The 16,641-nt window shown below is 45.4% G+C and overlaps 2 protein-coding genes across 16 annotated transcripts in view; both read right to left on the reverse strand.

Moving 5' to 3' along the window:
• The window catches only part of NAE1 (NEDD8 activating enzyme E1 subunit 1), a 28,675-nt gene extending 20,318 nt beyond the window's left edge, over positions 1-8,357 (reverse strand). For 10 of the 15 annotated variants that reach the window (XR_014805746.1, XR_014805747.1, XR_014805751.1 and 7 more), the window contains exons 1-7: positions 8,278-8,357; positions 4,449-4,552; positions 4,306-4,366; positions 3,105-3,135; positions 1,761-1,832; positions 1,459-1,538; positions 628-737 (exon numbers count right to left, since the gene is read on the reverse strand). Coding sequence is in view for 2 of the 15 variants with exons in the window: in XM_021094010.2 (XP_020949669.1) it covers positions 628-737; positions 1,459-1,538; positions 1,761-1,832; positions 3,105-3,135; positions 4,306-4,366; positions 4,449-4,552; positions 8,278-8,330 (511 nt within the window). In the remaining 13 variants the exon portion in view is untranslated. The remainder of the gene's footprint in view (positions 1-627; positions 738-1,458; positions 1,539-1,760; positions 1,833-3,104; positions 3,136-4,305; positions 4,367-4,448; positions 4,553-8,277) is intronic. The other 5 variants (XR_014805755.1, XR_014805753.1, XR_014805754.1 and 2 more) reach the window with 1 other exon arrangement.
• Positions 1-16,641, reverse strand: part of TK2 (thymidine kinase 2) — a 1,024,677-nt gene that overhangs the window by 304,377 nt on the left and 703,659 nt on the right. The gene's annotated exons all lie outside the window — the stretch shown is intronic.

Consider the following 16,641-nt stretch of genomic DNA (forward strand, 5'->3'; position numbering starts at 1 on the left):
ACCTCTCTGTGCCAGTGTGACCACATACCTTGGCTCTCACCTATGGCAGCCATACATGCCCTATATGGTTAGGAGGCAAAAAAGGCTGGGTACTTGTATAGCTGCTGGGTCTCCTAATAAGATGAAGCTATAGTTATATCTCCTGCTTTGTATGCTTCTGTAATGCTAAGGAAAGGAAATATTAAGATTAAAGCCTACTGATTCTTTTTTTTTTTTTTTTTTTTGTCTTTTTGCTATTTCTTGGGCCGCTCCCACGGCATATGGAGGTTCCCAGGCTAGGGGTCGAATCGGAGATGTAGCTGCCAGCCTATGCCAGAGCCACAGCAACGCAAGATCTGAGCCACGTCTGCGACCTATACCACAGCTCACGACAACGCCAGATCCTTAACCCACTGAGCAAGGGCAGGGATCGAACCTGCAACCTCATGGTTCCTAGTCAGATTCGTTAACCACTGCGCCACAACAGGAACTCCAAAGCCTACTGATTCTGATTGCCACTCTGAACCTGTAACCAGAGCTGTACTGCTATAAATTTACTCTGTGATTTAAAACTGATTTCCAAATTGTCAAGTTCCTAAAATTATGGCTAAAGCAACCAATAAAGCCCCATACATGCAACAATTTTACCTGGATGTTCTTTTATAATGATTCTCATATAACCAACTAGTCCATATGTCCTACAGATCAAAAGAGGTATTTGGGAATTCCAGAGGACATCTGCTAAACGTAGTAATGTACTGTAAAAAAAGGCACAGTAGATAAGAACATGAGCAAATGAGTATGTGCCAAACATGAAAATGCCTTAAAATAACGCAACTTTCTTACTAAATAATAAATGCAAAGATACATCTATTGCATTTACATAAGCCAAAGATATGCTGAAAAGCAAGGCTGCAATCTCAAAGCAAGTATATTTTTTGTACTAGAGGGATATGAAAGCCTTGTCTTTTTCTTTTTTTTTTTTTTGGCTGAATCTGTAGCATATGGAAGTTCCTGGACCAGGGACTGAATCCAAGCCACAGCTGCAACCTACACCACAGCTGCAACAACACTGGATCCTAAACCCACAGCACCACAGCGGGAACTCTAAGCCTTCCTTGTCTTTTCATTAGGGAGGATGTTACTGAAAGACACTTCCTAAACATTTCCATAACAAAGAAGAAAATGCTTATATTTGTATACACCCCAAAATGCTCTCCATAATTCTAACCAGGTTTTTTTTACTTAAAAAAAAAAAAAAAAAACACTGTTCAAGTTAACTGTTTTAAATATATTTTTTAAAAGTTTCACATCTCTGTATTTTTCTCTTCCCTATCTTTTCAATGCTGGAGTTACAACGGCTTATTAAAGATTTCTATTGTGTTTAAGAATTTTAAAGACCATAGAGTCCAGAGAGAAAACAAAACTATGCAAATCTAATAAGTGATTAAAATAAAAACAAATTAACTTTAAATTTACCTTTCAGGAAGTTGAGTTGCAACCACAATGGTAAACCTACAGAAAAATGAAGGATCATTGTCTAGAAGGTTTTCTGGACTCTAAACAGGGGAAAAAAAATCCAACAATTTCACAATCATATTAAACATGACAGAAACAGTTAAGCTAGTTTAGAACAAGTGAGGCAACATGTTAGACAAAATGTTAAAATAATTCAACTTTCAACATAAATATATAAAGATTCAAAATTCTAAATCCCTAGGGCTCTGAATTACTGAAAATTATATTTCTGCACAAAGATAATAATGTGTATACATATATACCTCTTCCACAAAACTCCCAGAGACATCGTTATTCAGTTCTTGTAAGAATTCCATGGCAGCTTGAGCTCGGTTCTTTTGAAAAACAAAGCATTTGACTTGAATTAGAAAAAACTTGGTTGAATTGTAACCCGCTAATTTACAAGCTAGGCAAACACAGTATAAAACAATCCAAATTCCATGTATAGATATGACAACTCTGCTTATCATAGCGTTAGTGAGACTAAACGAGAATATTACTTAAAACAGCTAAACCGGAGTTCCCATTGTGGCTCAGCTGAAATGAGCCCGACTAGTATCCATGAGGACATGGGTTCAATCCCTGGTCCCGCTCAGTGGGTTAAGGATCTGGCCTTGCTCTAAGCTGTGGTGTAGGTTGCAGACACAGTTTTCATCCCACGTTGCTATGGCACAAGCGGGCAGCTGCAGCTCTGATTCAACCCCTAGCCAGGGAACTTTCTCTATAAGCTGCAGGTATGGCCCTAAAAAGTAAAACAAACAAAAAAAATTTTTAAAACAGATCTAAACCATTATTATTCAGAATTCTGAAATGACTGCATTACTTGAACTCTACTATTCTGATAAGGCAAATAACCAGGAAACCCTGGGTAGTAGGCAGACATGTTCTGAGTCAAATTTAAACTCACTCTAACCTCCCACATCTAAGATCCTATACAAGAGAGGTCAATCATTAAAGAAACAGTCATTTCCATTCAAAATATTACACTAAGTCGATTAATATGACTTTATAAGATTTTTTTAATATAAAATACAAAAATAAGAGACATTTTGACTAATTCTTGGTTAAAAATCTTGCTAACCAAAATACTCCAAACTATGAACATTAATATCCCTTAAGACTGAGCTTTTGGAGGGGGGCATGCCCACGGCGTGTGGAAGTTCCTAGGCCAGGGATCGACCCATACCACAGCAGCGGCAACTCGGGATCCTTAATCTACTGTGCCACTAGGGAACTCCCAAGACTTAGCTTTAATGCAAGATTCAGTATAAAAACACAAATAGGGAGCTCTCTTGTGAGGTCTTGGGTTAAGGATCTGGTGTTGTCACTGAAGCAGCTCAGGTCATTGCTTGTGGCATGGGTTCCATCCCTGGCCCCAAAACTTCTGCATACCCGGGGAACAACCAAAAAACAGACAAACAAACCACAAAGAGTACTTATAAGTTCTTAAGCTACCAAGCATATAAAGATTTACAAGATCAGACAAAAATGAGATAACTTTTTTTTCAGAGAAAGAATAAGCTTTTTAAAAGTTTTTTTAATCAAAACATAGCGGAATTGCTAGATGTTCAAATATAACTATATTCCATAAAAAACTGACTTTTTACCTTGCCAATACTGCTTCTCTGAAGGAAAAAACTAAAATAGAATAAAAAAAATTTCAGTGGCTTCTCTGACTATAAAAGAAAGGTTATTTGCAATTCCAAGTGCATTTCATTCATAGTTTTGGAAATTCGTAATATACATGATACACATGATATTAAAGCCTTATATTAAAGAAATATTTAACTTCATTTGACCCATTTCCCAAACTCATTTGACCATAGAATCCATCTGCCCATTTAACAACTATTAACATTCCCAAGAACCAAAGATTACCAAAGATTACACTTGGGACATGCTGTACTGAACAGTCTGCTTTTGCAGGTAACTATAACGGATTTATTCAGGCTTCCTCTCACATACACTCTCATCATGTCCCAAGACCCAGATCTGAGGCTGCTGATCAGAGTCAGGGTACCATGGGAGCACAAGCTCTGTGGCTCCATAAGAAAAAGAAACCTTATTCTTATTATAGCCCACTCAAACCAACCAGGTAAGCAAAGATAAAAGGACTTTTTCTTTATAAGTACCAATTAAAGGGCTGTGTTATGGACAGTGAAATTTATACTACCACCCAAAGAAAAGATAACAAAGCTCAATATGAACTAAATTTTTATTTCCCTTGTATTTAATCATTGCTGTTGTTTACTGACAAATATAATGAGAAATCCCAGACTTCAAGTCCCTGGAAAGGTAGGTAAGCTTGAAAGCCACATTTGGGAATACCCTGAAAGTCTAAATGTGATCTTTAATAGACAACATACAGGCCATCTTTAAAAGAGCATTTCTATAGAGACAGCATAGTATAAGGAGAGATATACCTGGACTAAATTTAAAAGACACCACAAATAAAACATGGCTCTTATTATTCTTATAATCCAAAAATACAATTGTTGTTAATTATATACTAACATCTAGGAATCAATGCAAGGAAGTATCCAGATTTCACAAATAAAGGAATAATGACTACCCTTTTGCTTTAATACCAACAATAAATACTAATTGCCTATTTGCCAGATGCTGGGCTAGCACTTTACCTATCTTAACTCATTTCATCCTTGACATGATCCTAAGCATAGGGATTATTTCCATCTGAAAGTCAAGTCCCCCTGATTGAGGAGGTGAAGATGGGATTTAGGCCTTGCTCTCCTATGACAGTGCAGGGCCTTCCCTAACATGCACGTATTTGAAAAGAATAGAACATACTTATTTCCAGCATCTTCTCCGCTGACCTGATGTCCATCAATAATTGTAAATGAACCAATACCTGGGAGACAAAACATCAGTCAAGACATAGTTCCAGCTCAAAACCTTAAAGAAGTAAATTTATAACAACAAAACAATAATACCTGGTAATACTAAGTTTTTAAGAATTTCAGTTCCTGTGGCTGTTGCATTTATTAGGCATACATGAGCAGATTCTAAAGCCTCTTGCCCATGATCACCCCACAACCTACAAAGAAAAAAAAAAAAAGACAAATGTAATATTTTAAAAACTCTCATGAAAAATACAACTTTTTTGTTTGAACGGTGATCTTTGATCTTTAAAGCATTACTGTATAGAATAACTGATGTGACAACCATGGTAAACATGTGAGACAGGAACAGCTGGAGGTGTTATGGGGATTATATAGCTGACTAACCTAAGACTCAGGTTGATGCCTGGCCTGGTTAAAGAGGGGTCAAATCAGAACTAGAAACTTGGTCTTCCAGCTCCTAGTCCGTTAATCTTTTCATGCCAGGTAACTCACAGAACAGAAAATCTTTATATTCATCAACAATAAAGAAGTGCCTTGGAGTTCCTGTCGTGGCTCAGCGGTAACAAACCTGACTGGTATCTATGAGGACGTGGGTTCGACCCCTGGCCTTGCTCAGTGGGTTAAGGATCCAGCATTGCCATGAGCTGTGGTGTAGGTCACAGATGCAGCTTGGATCCCACATTGCTGTGGCTGTGATGTGGGCCAGCGGCTGCAGCTCCAATTCAACCACTAACCCCTAGCCTGGGAACTTCCATGTGCCTCAGGTGCAGCCCTAAAAAGACCAAAAAAAAAAATGGAAGTGTCTCAGCTTTAAAATCTATTTTGTTCTCTATTTAATTTCTCCTTAAGTTATAGGGATACAGAATTTTTTTTTTCTTTTTTTTTGGCCACCCCATGGCATATGGAGTTCCCAGGTCAGAGATCAGATCCAAGTCACAGTTGGAACCTATGCCACAGCTGCGACACCACCAGATCCTTTAACCCACTGTGCTGGGCTGGGGATTGAACCTGCATCCCAGCATTGCAGAGATGCCATGATCCCGCTGTACCACAGCCGCACCTCTAGTGTATTTAAGATCTTGACATAGGACTTATCACCATGAATTTTCAAGAGTGAAAAAAAGCTTTACCAGGAAAACTGAAAAGCCTTCACAATGACTTCTACAGGAGTGCTTTAAAACATACCCAGGCATTCCCGTCGTGGCTCAGCAGAATCCATGAGGACATGGGTTCGATCCCTGGCCTCACTCGTGGGTTAAGGATCCGGCACTGCTGTGAGCTGTGGGGTAGGTCGCAGCCATGTCTCACCTAGCGTTGCTGTGGCTCTGGTGTAGGTGGGCAGCTGAAGCTCCGATTCCCTAGCCTGGGAACTTCCGTATGCCGCAGATACGGCAATAAAAGGACAAAAAAACAAAAATAAATAAAATTTAATACCCAGTGAACATTCTAATAGCAATTAATAAATGCACACATTAATGGAAAGATGTAATAAGGATTAGAAACATATGTTATAAGCTGTTTCACACCAGCATATCATTACCAGGGCAAGGTACATGATCATACATGCATCATGACAGCTGGGCCAACCTGTTACCTTCACCCTGAAAGCCTACTACCAATGTATCTTTTCTTGTCAGTATAGAAATTTAAGGAGGAGCCTAAATCATTAGAAAAATTTCACAGCCTGGAAGACTGACAGACTTTAATGTGCTTTCCCTGTCACCTGATCTAAAGCAGATTCCCTCTTACTCTGTAGCCTGTATGTCCTCCAGAGCATATCACAACTGCAACTGCCTCATTTGCCTTTTTTTTTGCGGGGGGGGGGGGCTTTTTTGCTTTTTAGGGCCATACACACGGCATATGGAAGTTCCCAGGCTACAGGTCCAATCCGAGCTACAGTTGCCAGCCTGCACCACAGCCATGGCAACATGGGATCCAAGCTGCGTCTGTGACCTACACCACAGTTCAGGGCAACACCGGATCTTTAACCCACCGAGAGAGGCTAGGAATCAAAGCCGCAACGTCATGGCTCCTAGTTGGATTCGTTCCCCCTGCGCCACGACAGGAACTCCTCATATGGTTTTTTATGTGCTGAACATCCATCTGTCCATTCTACTCCCTATGTTCACTACTGGAGTTCCACTGCTCGGTTCAGTGTTTTGCCCAGGGTAAGAAATCATAAATATCTGTCAATAGCCTAGAAGAACCAGACAGACTGGAAACATCTGGATTTTTTCTATGAAAGTAGGGCACACAAAAGATACCTGACACAGCTGACTGATAGATAGTCGGGTAGAGAGTGAACCTCAGAGAATTCTCCAGGTGCATCTCTAGATAACATATTGTAAGAAAGAAAGGGCCCAAACAAGAACTCAGTCCTCTCTAGTCTCTTGCTGGCCTAAGGAAGAAGGGCTGCACAACTTTGCTAGTGACTGCGTCCCCTGACACTTCAAAACCAATCACTACGAAAAGTAAAATTTGGTCCTTAAATGGACTGGACTCAGCAAAAACTCTCTTGTTACAGTTACTTGGGAATCTGAAGTACCTTCTCAACTCTGTCATGTATGGTTCTACCTGCATTCAAAACACAAGGGCCTCCAAGCGATTACAAGAGAACACAAATTGGTTACAACGGCTCTGCCCCCCTTGCTTCTCTCTCCAGAAGCTTGGGAGCAGACAGTGCCAGCTCTGAAAAAGTCAGAAGGGCCTGAGTTCACATCCTGGTTTCAAGTACATGGGAGACTCTGGGCAAGGTACTGAATTTCTCAAGACTCAATTAATTTCCCCATCCATAAACCAGAAAGAATGGCTGCTCTCAGAACTGAGTGTCCATGAGTTCCTGCTGTGGCACAGTAAGTTAAGAATCCAACTGCAGCAATTCAGGTTACTGCAGAGGCAGGGGTTCAATCCCCAGCCTGGTGCAGCAGGTGAATGATTCTGGCATTGCCAGAGCTGCAGGGTAAAATAACAAAGTAAAAAGTCAAAAAAAAATTGTATGCCCAAAGCCCCTAAAACAGCACTAAGCAGTAGGTACAAATGGGAGTTCGAGTCCTTAGAAATATACTCTAACTTCTGGCTTGGAGGGTGACCAAACATTTGTGTTACTTCCTCTACTTTAACTCATAGAAGATACTCAGTAAATAAGGAATGGGGAGTGTTAGGAGAAAAGGCAAGGGAGAGGAAGTAGCCGAGAACAGCCAGATAGCTTGGACCTGCAGTGTCCATTAAGGTAGCCATTAGCCACATAAGACTGCTGAGCACTAGAAATTAGGCTACTTCAAATTGAGACGTGCTGGAAGTGTAAACTGCTGGACTTCGAGCACAGAATGAAAAAAATGTAAAACATCTCAATTATATTGATTATGGATTAAAAAGGTAATATTTTGAATATACTGGGTTAAATGACGTGTATTATTAAAATTACTTTCACCTGTTTCCTCTTCCTTTTTTTAATGTGGCTAGAAAAGATTTAACTACATATGTGGCTCACGGGAGACTAGCATTACATTTCCATTGGACAGCGCCGGCTTAGAACAATACCCAACACTCGGGGCCGCTCCCCGCGGCCGGCCTAGGGTGTTCCTGATACCCTGATTCTGCAAAACGAGGAGCCTGAGCACTGCGAGGCGGAACCGGCTGCGGTCCCAGCGACCCCGCTGCAGCTGGGACCGTGCACCTCAACCTGTACACCGCGTGGCGCGCGGGCGGGCGCGCCCCTCGGGGAAGGCGAGTCCCCGCCCTCGAGAAGCACCGCGGGTCCCAGGCCCGAACCTGGAGCGCCGGCTCCTCGAGCCCCGCACCGCCCGGCCCAGCCCGGCGGGAGGCCTGAGGGAGGCCCAACTGCGCCACCCGCTCTCTTAGGCCCGGCCCCGAAGGAAGGAACCCGCTGGCCCGCCCGAGTCGGTGAGCCCTGGCTCACCTTAGCTGCCGGTCGTACTTCTGCTCCTTGAGCAGCTTCCCCGGCTGCGCCATGGTCGCGCCGGCGCCAGTATAACAGCCAAGCTACTACCCAGAACCGCCAGCACCTCCAAGAACGCGCAGACGCACTGGGGGCCCCTTCGCCGCCGCTGTCTCCAGCGCGTCGCCCGCAGGGGGCGCCACTACCGCAGCTGCGCATGCGTCGCCTATGTACCCGGGCGTCCGCTGCCAAGGTTCAGACTGGGAGATGATGGTGGTCCAGTTCCTCCCAGTGCACCAGCAGCAGTAATGTGCCAGTGCGTGACTTTGCACGCTCGGCAGTTTGGGGGAACTTAGGCTTGCAAATCAGGCAGATTTAGATTTTAACCACCTACCTGTTGTGAGATCTGCTCTTTTCCCTCTCAAATCCTCAGTTTGTTCCTCTGCGCATTGGGAATAAATGAGTCTCCTTCAGTGTTTGTTCTATTAGCCTTTAATGAGATTTTGACAACATAGAACAAGACTCACAAAAAAATCCTGCCTGAACAATAACTTTGATTATCATGATCATTATTATTCACTCATTTCTTGCATCCCCTCATGCAACAAGACCACGCTGAGGACTTGTTTCAAACCGCAGAGCTAGCTTCTTCTGGCTGCAGATACAAAGAGGAGTAAGTCTGGGGCTCTGTTTTGGGGGAGATCACTGCCCCAAGACAGGAGAGGGACAGTAAACATGTACCCACTAGACAATGTGGTCCCTTCTATAGGCAGAGGGAAGCTGGGAGCTGAGAGGTGAGCAGAGGACCACCACCCACTCCCCATCTCCAGGACTATTGATTCATCTGGTGTGGGCAAGGAAGAATTTTGTTTGTTTGGTTGGTTGGGTTTTGTTTGTTTGTTTGTTTTTTGTCTTTTTAGGACTGCACCTGAGGCATATGGAAGTTCCCAGGCTAGGGGTCAATCAGAGACACAGCTGTCCACCTATGCCAAAGCCACAGCAATGCCAGATCTGAGCCTTGTCTGCGACCTACACCACAGCTCACGGCAATGCCAGATCCTTAACCCACTGAGAGAGGCCACGGATGGAACCTGAGTCTTCATGGATAGTAGTCGGGTTTGTTACAGCTGAGCCACAACAGAACACCCAGAAAAATGTTTTAAACAGAGGAACAGCAGGTGTCATCCCTGGGAGGCAGAGAAGCCATAACAGGCTGGAGGCATTAAAGGAAGTTGGCGTGGGGAGGAGTTAGGTGAAGGGTAGGGAGTGGGGGGGGGGGGGGTTGAGAATCAGCAGCGGCCAAGTCGGGAGGACTGAAAACATAAAAACAAGGCAGAATTTAAAGCCCTCCACTTTTTGAAAAGAACCATCCCTGTGGGGATGAGTGCCAGGGAAGGGGGCTTACCCCATCAGGAAGGGGAGAGGGGGTTGAAGAGAGATGAGGATATTCCTTCCCCTCTATCTTCCAGACTCTAGAGGCATCTTCAGGTTAATAATTACCTGAAATAAAACGAAAATGTGCACAGATCTCCACCCCAACCCATCCAGGGATGGGTAAGGGAAGGGGCACAGTTTGACAGTAATGATGCAGTGATGATGGGTGTAAATCCCCCTAGGTGCTGTCTCCAGGACTGGGTGGGGGCACACCCTCTCACGACTTCCCTGGTCCCTACCCAGCCCCATGGACACAACTGATGGGAAACAGAGGCATGAGACTCTCCCAGCTTGTCATGCGCTTATGCCGTCACATGTCCTCCAATTGGACAAGTGAAATATAAGGGATAATAAAATACACCCAGGGAATGTGGGAAGGTCAAAAGGTGACAGGTGAGGGTTCAATGTAATCATGGATTTCATGCCTGGAAATGTCCCCAAATTTGGCAGAGAGAAGCCATACTGCCTATGGCGAAATACAAAAATTCGAAAAAGGTTTGTGTTGGTGGTGTCCCACAAAAAGATACTTCATTGTATTAGTTTTCTACAACTGCTGCAACAAAGTACCATAAACTGGCACAAACCGCAGAAGTTTATTGTCTCGCAGTTCTTAAAACTGGAAGTCCAAAATGAAAATGTGTGCAGTATGCTCCCTTTGAAATGAGGGAAGAATCTTACCTGCCTTCCTAGCTTCTGGTGGTTTGCTAATACTCCTTGGCTTACAGCTATAGCACTTCCATCTCTGCCTGCATCATCATAAGGCATTCTCCCCTCATGTCTCTGTCTGTATTTCTTCTCTTGTTCAAACCCAGCTGATGCATTCAGGTTCTTAACGCACTGTGCCACAGCGGGAACTCCATAATGACATCATCGTAATGTGATTACATCTGCAAAAACCATCTTTCCAAATAAGATTACATTCAAAGGTTAGGACTACAACTTTGGGGGCCAGGATATAATTCAACCCATAAAAGCCTATGCTGGAGCTATGGAGGTTGATCAGACACAAACCCTACCATCTGGGAACTCAGAGCTCCTCATGAGTTTTTCCTAGTATAGAAGACAGAGAATCAAAGGTATTAGACCAGGACCACACTGCTGTATTCAATTAGACCATTGGTTTTCTTTACTTTCTTTTTTTTTTTTTTTTTTTTGTCTTTTTGTATTTTTTTTAGGGCCAAACTCACAGCATATGGAGGTTCCCAGGCTAGGGGTCTAATCGGAGCTACAGCTGCTGGCCTACACCAGAGCCACAGCAACGCCAGATTCGAGCCACACCTGTGACCTACACCACAGCTTACGGCAACGCTGGATCCTTAACCCACTGAGCAAGGCCAGGGATGGAATCCGCAACCTCATGGTTCCTAGTCGGATTTGTTTCTGTGACGAGTGCCATGACGGGAACTCCTAGACCACTGGTTTTCTAAGTGCAGTCCTGGATCAGCAGCATCAACATCACCTGGGTACTTGCTAGAAACGCAATTTCTCAGGCTCCATTCCAGACCTGCTGAATCAGAAACTCTAGGGTGAGGCCTCAAAACCTTTTAACAAGCATGCTTAAGTCTGAAAACCATTGACCTCAGCCTGTCTCCCACTGAACAGTTGGGAAAACTGAGCCCCATATGAGTTTACTGAGTATGCCAGGCAGGCCCTTGACGGGCATCACCACTTTATGCTCATTGTACTTGCCCAATGCAATACATAATAATTGCTCACCCTATTTTATACACAAGAGAGCAGAGGCCTGAGGAGGTGAAATTCCAAATCCTCATAGCTATTAAAAGGTGGCACAGGAAGTTCCCTCTGCAGCACAATGGGATTGGTGGCATCTCTGCAGCACCAGGATGCAGGTTCAATCCCTGGTTGGGCACAGTGGGTTAAAGGATCTGGACTTGCCACAACTGTGGCGTAATTTGCAACTGCCTGGCCTGGGAAGTCCATATGCTTCGGGGTGGTCAAAAAAGGGGGGTGGGGGTGGAGGTGGCGCAGGCATTAGAAACAAACACTCTTATAGATCTGGTCAGACCCCAGCTCAATTCTATTATTTTACCCATAGAAATAAACCGGCGGGGACTGGATTCTTGGGATGCCAGGAAGTTTGGGGCTAGCTCTGCCCTAAAAGAGCTTATAATCTGTGGGAAACCAGCCAGGAAGAATGAATCACAGCCTAGGGCACACTCCCAGGTCTCAGCCACTAGCCCTCCCAACCTGATCTTACATATCTCAGCCCTTCTCATACTGGTGCTCATTGGCCAGTCTCTTGCCTCTCTCGCCATCCCTCCCCTGAGGCAACCAACTGTGGGTATGTAACTTTCACAGCTGTATCACCCATGCCTGGCTCAGCCCTTGGCATCTAGTAAGTCTTCAATAAATGCTTTGAATGAGAGAATAAATTTCTGAAACACTTCCACCATACTTTCTACATTTTAAAATGCCTTTTTAAAAAAAGGAGTTCCCTCATGGATCAGTGGGTTATGAACCCAACTAGTATCTGTAAGGATGCGGGTTTGATCCCTGGCCTCTCTCAGTGGGTTGAGGATCTGGTGCTGCTATGAGCTATGTATAGGTTGCAGATGTGGCTCAGATTCCACGTTGCTGTGGCTACGGTGTAGGCCAGCAGCTGCGGCTTCTATTCGACCCCAAGCCTGGGAACTTCCATATGCTGCAGGTTCAACCCTAAAAAGCAAAAAAAAAGAAAAGCCTTACTGGAAGTTCCCTGGTGGCCAAGCAGTTAAGGACTCAGTGTTGTCACTACTGTGGCTCAGGTTACTCCTATGGCTTGGGGAAAAAAAAAGGATGTCTACCACCATGCATTTACAAAGGTGAAAACTGGAAATAATCCATAACCTAAAGCATTGTGCAGTTATTAGTTATCAAGTTCTCCAAGATCGATAAAGCAGGAAAATGCTTACCATAGAGAAATAGGTGAAAAAAATTGTCCACAAAACTCTGCATATGATTCTGATTTTTTTTTTTTGGCCCCACCTGCAGCATGTGGAAGTTCCCAGGCCAGGAATCAAACTTGCACCAGAGCAGTAACCAGAGCCACAGCAGTGACAATGTCATGTCCCTAACCCACTGTGCCACAAGGGAACTCTTGATTGTTTTTTAAGTACTGCTAATATATATTGAAAAAGCCTAGCAGAATTGTCACTACCAGTGTTAACAGGGGGGATTTAGGGGAAGCCCTCTTGACTCTATTCCCACCTGATAGATCAGAGAACAGGTTCAGAGAGGTGAAGGAACTTGCCTGGGGTCACAACAGCCAGTGAGCGATGCTGGGAGCCAAGCCCCAGGTTTGTCTCTCTCTCTCTCTTTTTTTTTTCTTTTTCAGACACCCCCATGGCATATGGAAGTTCCTGGGCTGGGGATCGAATCTGCCATAGTTGCAACAACACTGGATCCTTAACTCCCTAGTACCAGTCTAGGGATCAAACTAGTGCCTCCACAGTGATAAGCCAGATCATTAACCCACTATGCCACAGTGGGAACTCCCCCCTAGGTCTGACTGAGGTCACAGCCCAAGCCTGTTCCATCCCACTGTGTGGACATACACACACACACACACACACACACACACACACACACTTGAAGTGGAAATGTTTTTTTAAAAATAGGGGCTATAAAGGCTCTAGGGCACAGGGCTTCCAGTCTGGCCAATTGGCCCTTTGCATAACATACAGTGAAGAGCAGGCATGATTCTGCCTGTTGGTGCAGCACTGGACAACTGTTTTCTCAATCAATGCTCACAGGGATCCCCATGAAGTGAGTAGGACAGGGATGATCCCCTTATTGCCTCCTTGTTATAAAGACACTTGAGAGGGGAACTGAGATGTGGTCACAATGACTGAGGTGTGGCTGTACACTCGGCTCTTGCCCTCCTCCCTCACACCCCTGTGCTTGCCCTCCCCTAGAAACAGAGAACTCCAGGGGGCCACTGAGGCCAGTGAGACCAAAGTGTAAACTCCAGAGCAATGAAATCAGTTCAGCTTTTTTTGGTCTTTTGTCTTTTGTCTTTTTATGGCCACAGGTGCAGCATATGGAAGTTCCCAGGGTAGGAGTCGAATATGACCCTACACCACAGCTGCAGCAACACGGGATCCTTAACCCACTGAACAAGGCCAGGGATTCAACCCATGTCCTCATGGATACTAGTTGGGTTTGTTACTGCTGAGCCACGACAGGAACTCTGTCAATTCAGCTTTAAAGACAGCACATAATTGAAGAAGGAGGCAGCTGAATGGGGGTGCAGTCTTTCCCAAGCTGGCCAGAGTGGGCTGCAGGGGCTACTGGTGCTTCACCTGAGACAGGCAGACTCCATCCGCTCCTCTCACCTACCAGAGTTCCCAGCACTCCAGCACCCAGAGAAAATTGCTGAAGACAGGATGCAGGAAGGAAAGAATTGAATCAACTTTTATTTGGTTGTTAAAGAGGCAATACTTTAGTTCTTTCAGAAGGAGAAGGCAGTAAAGAATGTCCCTTCCACCCCATTCCGAACCTTCCCCCACCCTTCCAGGTTCCCAGGCTCCTCCCAAGAGGCAAACACCCTCCCTAGCTTCTCTAAGTCATTGTGGAGAGAGCCTTGCATATTTACTCAAATGACAATCAAATTTAAAATCCACTTCCTCCCCCTCCCTGAGATTTTAGACGTGCTGAATAAGGGACTCTGCAGACCTGGGGTTTCCTTCCCGTTCTGTCACTCACTATGCTCCCTAACTCACCTTCTCTGAGCCTGAGCCTTGCTTTCCTTAGCTGTAAAATGAATAAGGGACTCTGCAGACCTGGGGTTTCCTTCCCGTTCTGTCACTCACTATGCTCCCTAACTCACCTTCTCTGAGCCTGAGCCTTGCTTTCCTTAGCTGTAAAATGGGGCTGCTGTGCAGAAGAAGCTGGATTCAAACCTCTGTAAGTCATTCCAATTTTTTTTTTTTTTTTGGTCTTTTGTCTTTTTTTTCAGGGCCGTACCCGAGGCACATGGAGGTTCCCAGGCTAGGGGTCCGATCAGAGCTACAGTGGTGGGACTACACCACAGTCACAGCAATGCCAGATCTGAGCCGCATCTTCAATCTAAACCACAGCTCACGGCAATGCCCAGATCATTAACCCACCAAGTGAGGCCAGGGATCGAACCCTCGTCCTCATGGATGCTAGTCAGGTTTGCTAACTGCTAAGCCATTATGGGAACTCCATATAAGTCATTACAATTAAGAAAAAATACTATAGATAAATATAGAAAAGGCCTGGGTCACTGTGAAGGGGAAGTAGGTCAATGAAGGAGGCACATTTGGGCCCAACTCCAGGTCCTGAGAATGTTGCAGCTCCACCAGGAGGAGGGTGGCCGCCTTTTCTGGGAGATGAACAGAGGTTGTAGGTCTCATTCTGAAGCAAGCCTTTGTCTTGATCTAAAGATGACATTTCTGGTTTAAAGTCCTAGGGCCTTGACAAGGTTGCATTCTCTGTCACATACCAGTCTGGGGGCCACTCTCTGCATGTCTGTTATGAGTCCTCTGCTCCTGCCCTAGGGTCAGATTTATTTATTTATTTATTTTGCTTTTTAGGGCCTCATCTGCAGTGTATGGGGGTTTCCCGGCAGGGAGCAAATCAGAGCTACAGCTGTCAGCCTACGCCACAGCTCACAGCAATGCCGGATCCTTAACCCACTGCAGGAGGCCAGGGATTGAACCCGCATCCTCATGGATACTAGTCTAGCTCCTGACCCACTGAGTCACAACGGGAACTCCTAGGGTCAGATTTTATCAAGAGCATCTTCTAGCTCCTGGGTCAGGGCCAGGGGCATCTAGGCAGTGCTGGGAAGTCGCTGGCTGACTCTGGCCCAGCCAACCAGTTGTCACTTATCTCCGTAACTCTACTTGGGGAACTGGGAGTTTCAGGGCTTAAGAGCAGGAAACCAAGACAGCCACACAGATAAAGGGAAGACTAGCAGACAAGATGGCAGTTTGCTTTACAAGGTCAGCTAACATCAGGGCCTGAAACAGTCTCTGTTTGTTGAGGTCAGACCAGCACACATTCTACCAATGGCCCTTCAACTCCTGTTGGGTACAGGCTCCTGGGTGAGATAATTTATCTGTCCTTCCATCCACCCATCTATTTGTCTTCCCAAAACTGCCTGCTGAGGCCTAGCCAGAGACAAGCCCTATCCTTGGCACAAGGCCACATCCTAAGATGAATCAGATGGGGCCGGCTGGAGCCAGTGGGTGGAAGACAGAGGACGTCCCAGGTGGAGGGCACAGCAAGGATCAGTGCCTGCGGGTGGGAAAACGCTGGGCCAAGGCAGACACTGAGACTGAGTGCAGGGTGGAGGGCTGGCGCTCCCAGAGGTGTGCCGAAGGTCATGGGGAGGCAAGGAAAGGAGGGACAAATAGCAGGCTGTAGAGGGATAGGCAGAGTCCTGGACAGGAGGAAGCAAGGGAGAGATCAGAGGGTGCCAGGCAGGACCTCAGACCTGGTTCCATGGGGAAGCCAGCTGGTGTCTGTGGCTCTGTCTTAATGCCCTCTGATTAAAGCCAAAATGCTCCTCTCCCACTAGGAGGCTCTGGTTCTGCCCCAGCCCTCCCCCTACCCTAGGGCCCCCAGATCCCCACACCCACAGGACCCCTTTGCACCCAGCATCAGGGGGAAGTGGCAAAGAACACAAGAGCCCAGGAGAGAGACAAACTGGGAGTAAATCCCTCACTCTCTAGCTGGATGACCTGGGGCAAGTCACGTCACCTCTCTTAGCCTCAGTCTTCCCCTCTTTGAAACAGGGCTAAAGGAAGTACTATCCTTTGCTGTACAGAAGCCCAGAGGCTTAGAACCCAGGAAGGACCCAAAGCTTAGCTTAGCACCTGCCACAGTGTCTGGCAAACAGGGGAAGCTCCAGTCTGGACACTCAATGGTCAGTGCAATTTGCAGAAGGACTCAGGGTCCAGAGCTTAGGTCTCCAGTGGTAGA

This window comes from Sus scrofa, chromosome 6 (assembly GCF_054392235.1).
Source record: "Sus scrofa isolate SSC_HxYL_T2T_F1_AM1 chromosome 6, Sscrofa_HxYL_maternal_Yorkshire_Landrace_v2.0, whole genome shotgun sequence".
Lineage (NCBI taxonomy): Eukaryota > Metazoa > Chordata > Mammalia > Artiodactyla > Suidae > Sus > Sus scrofa.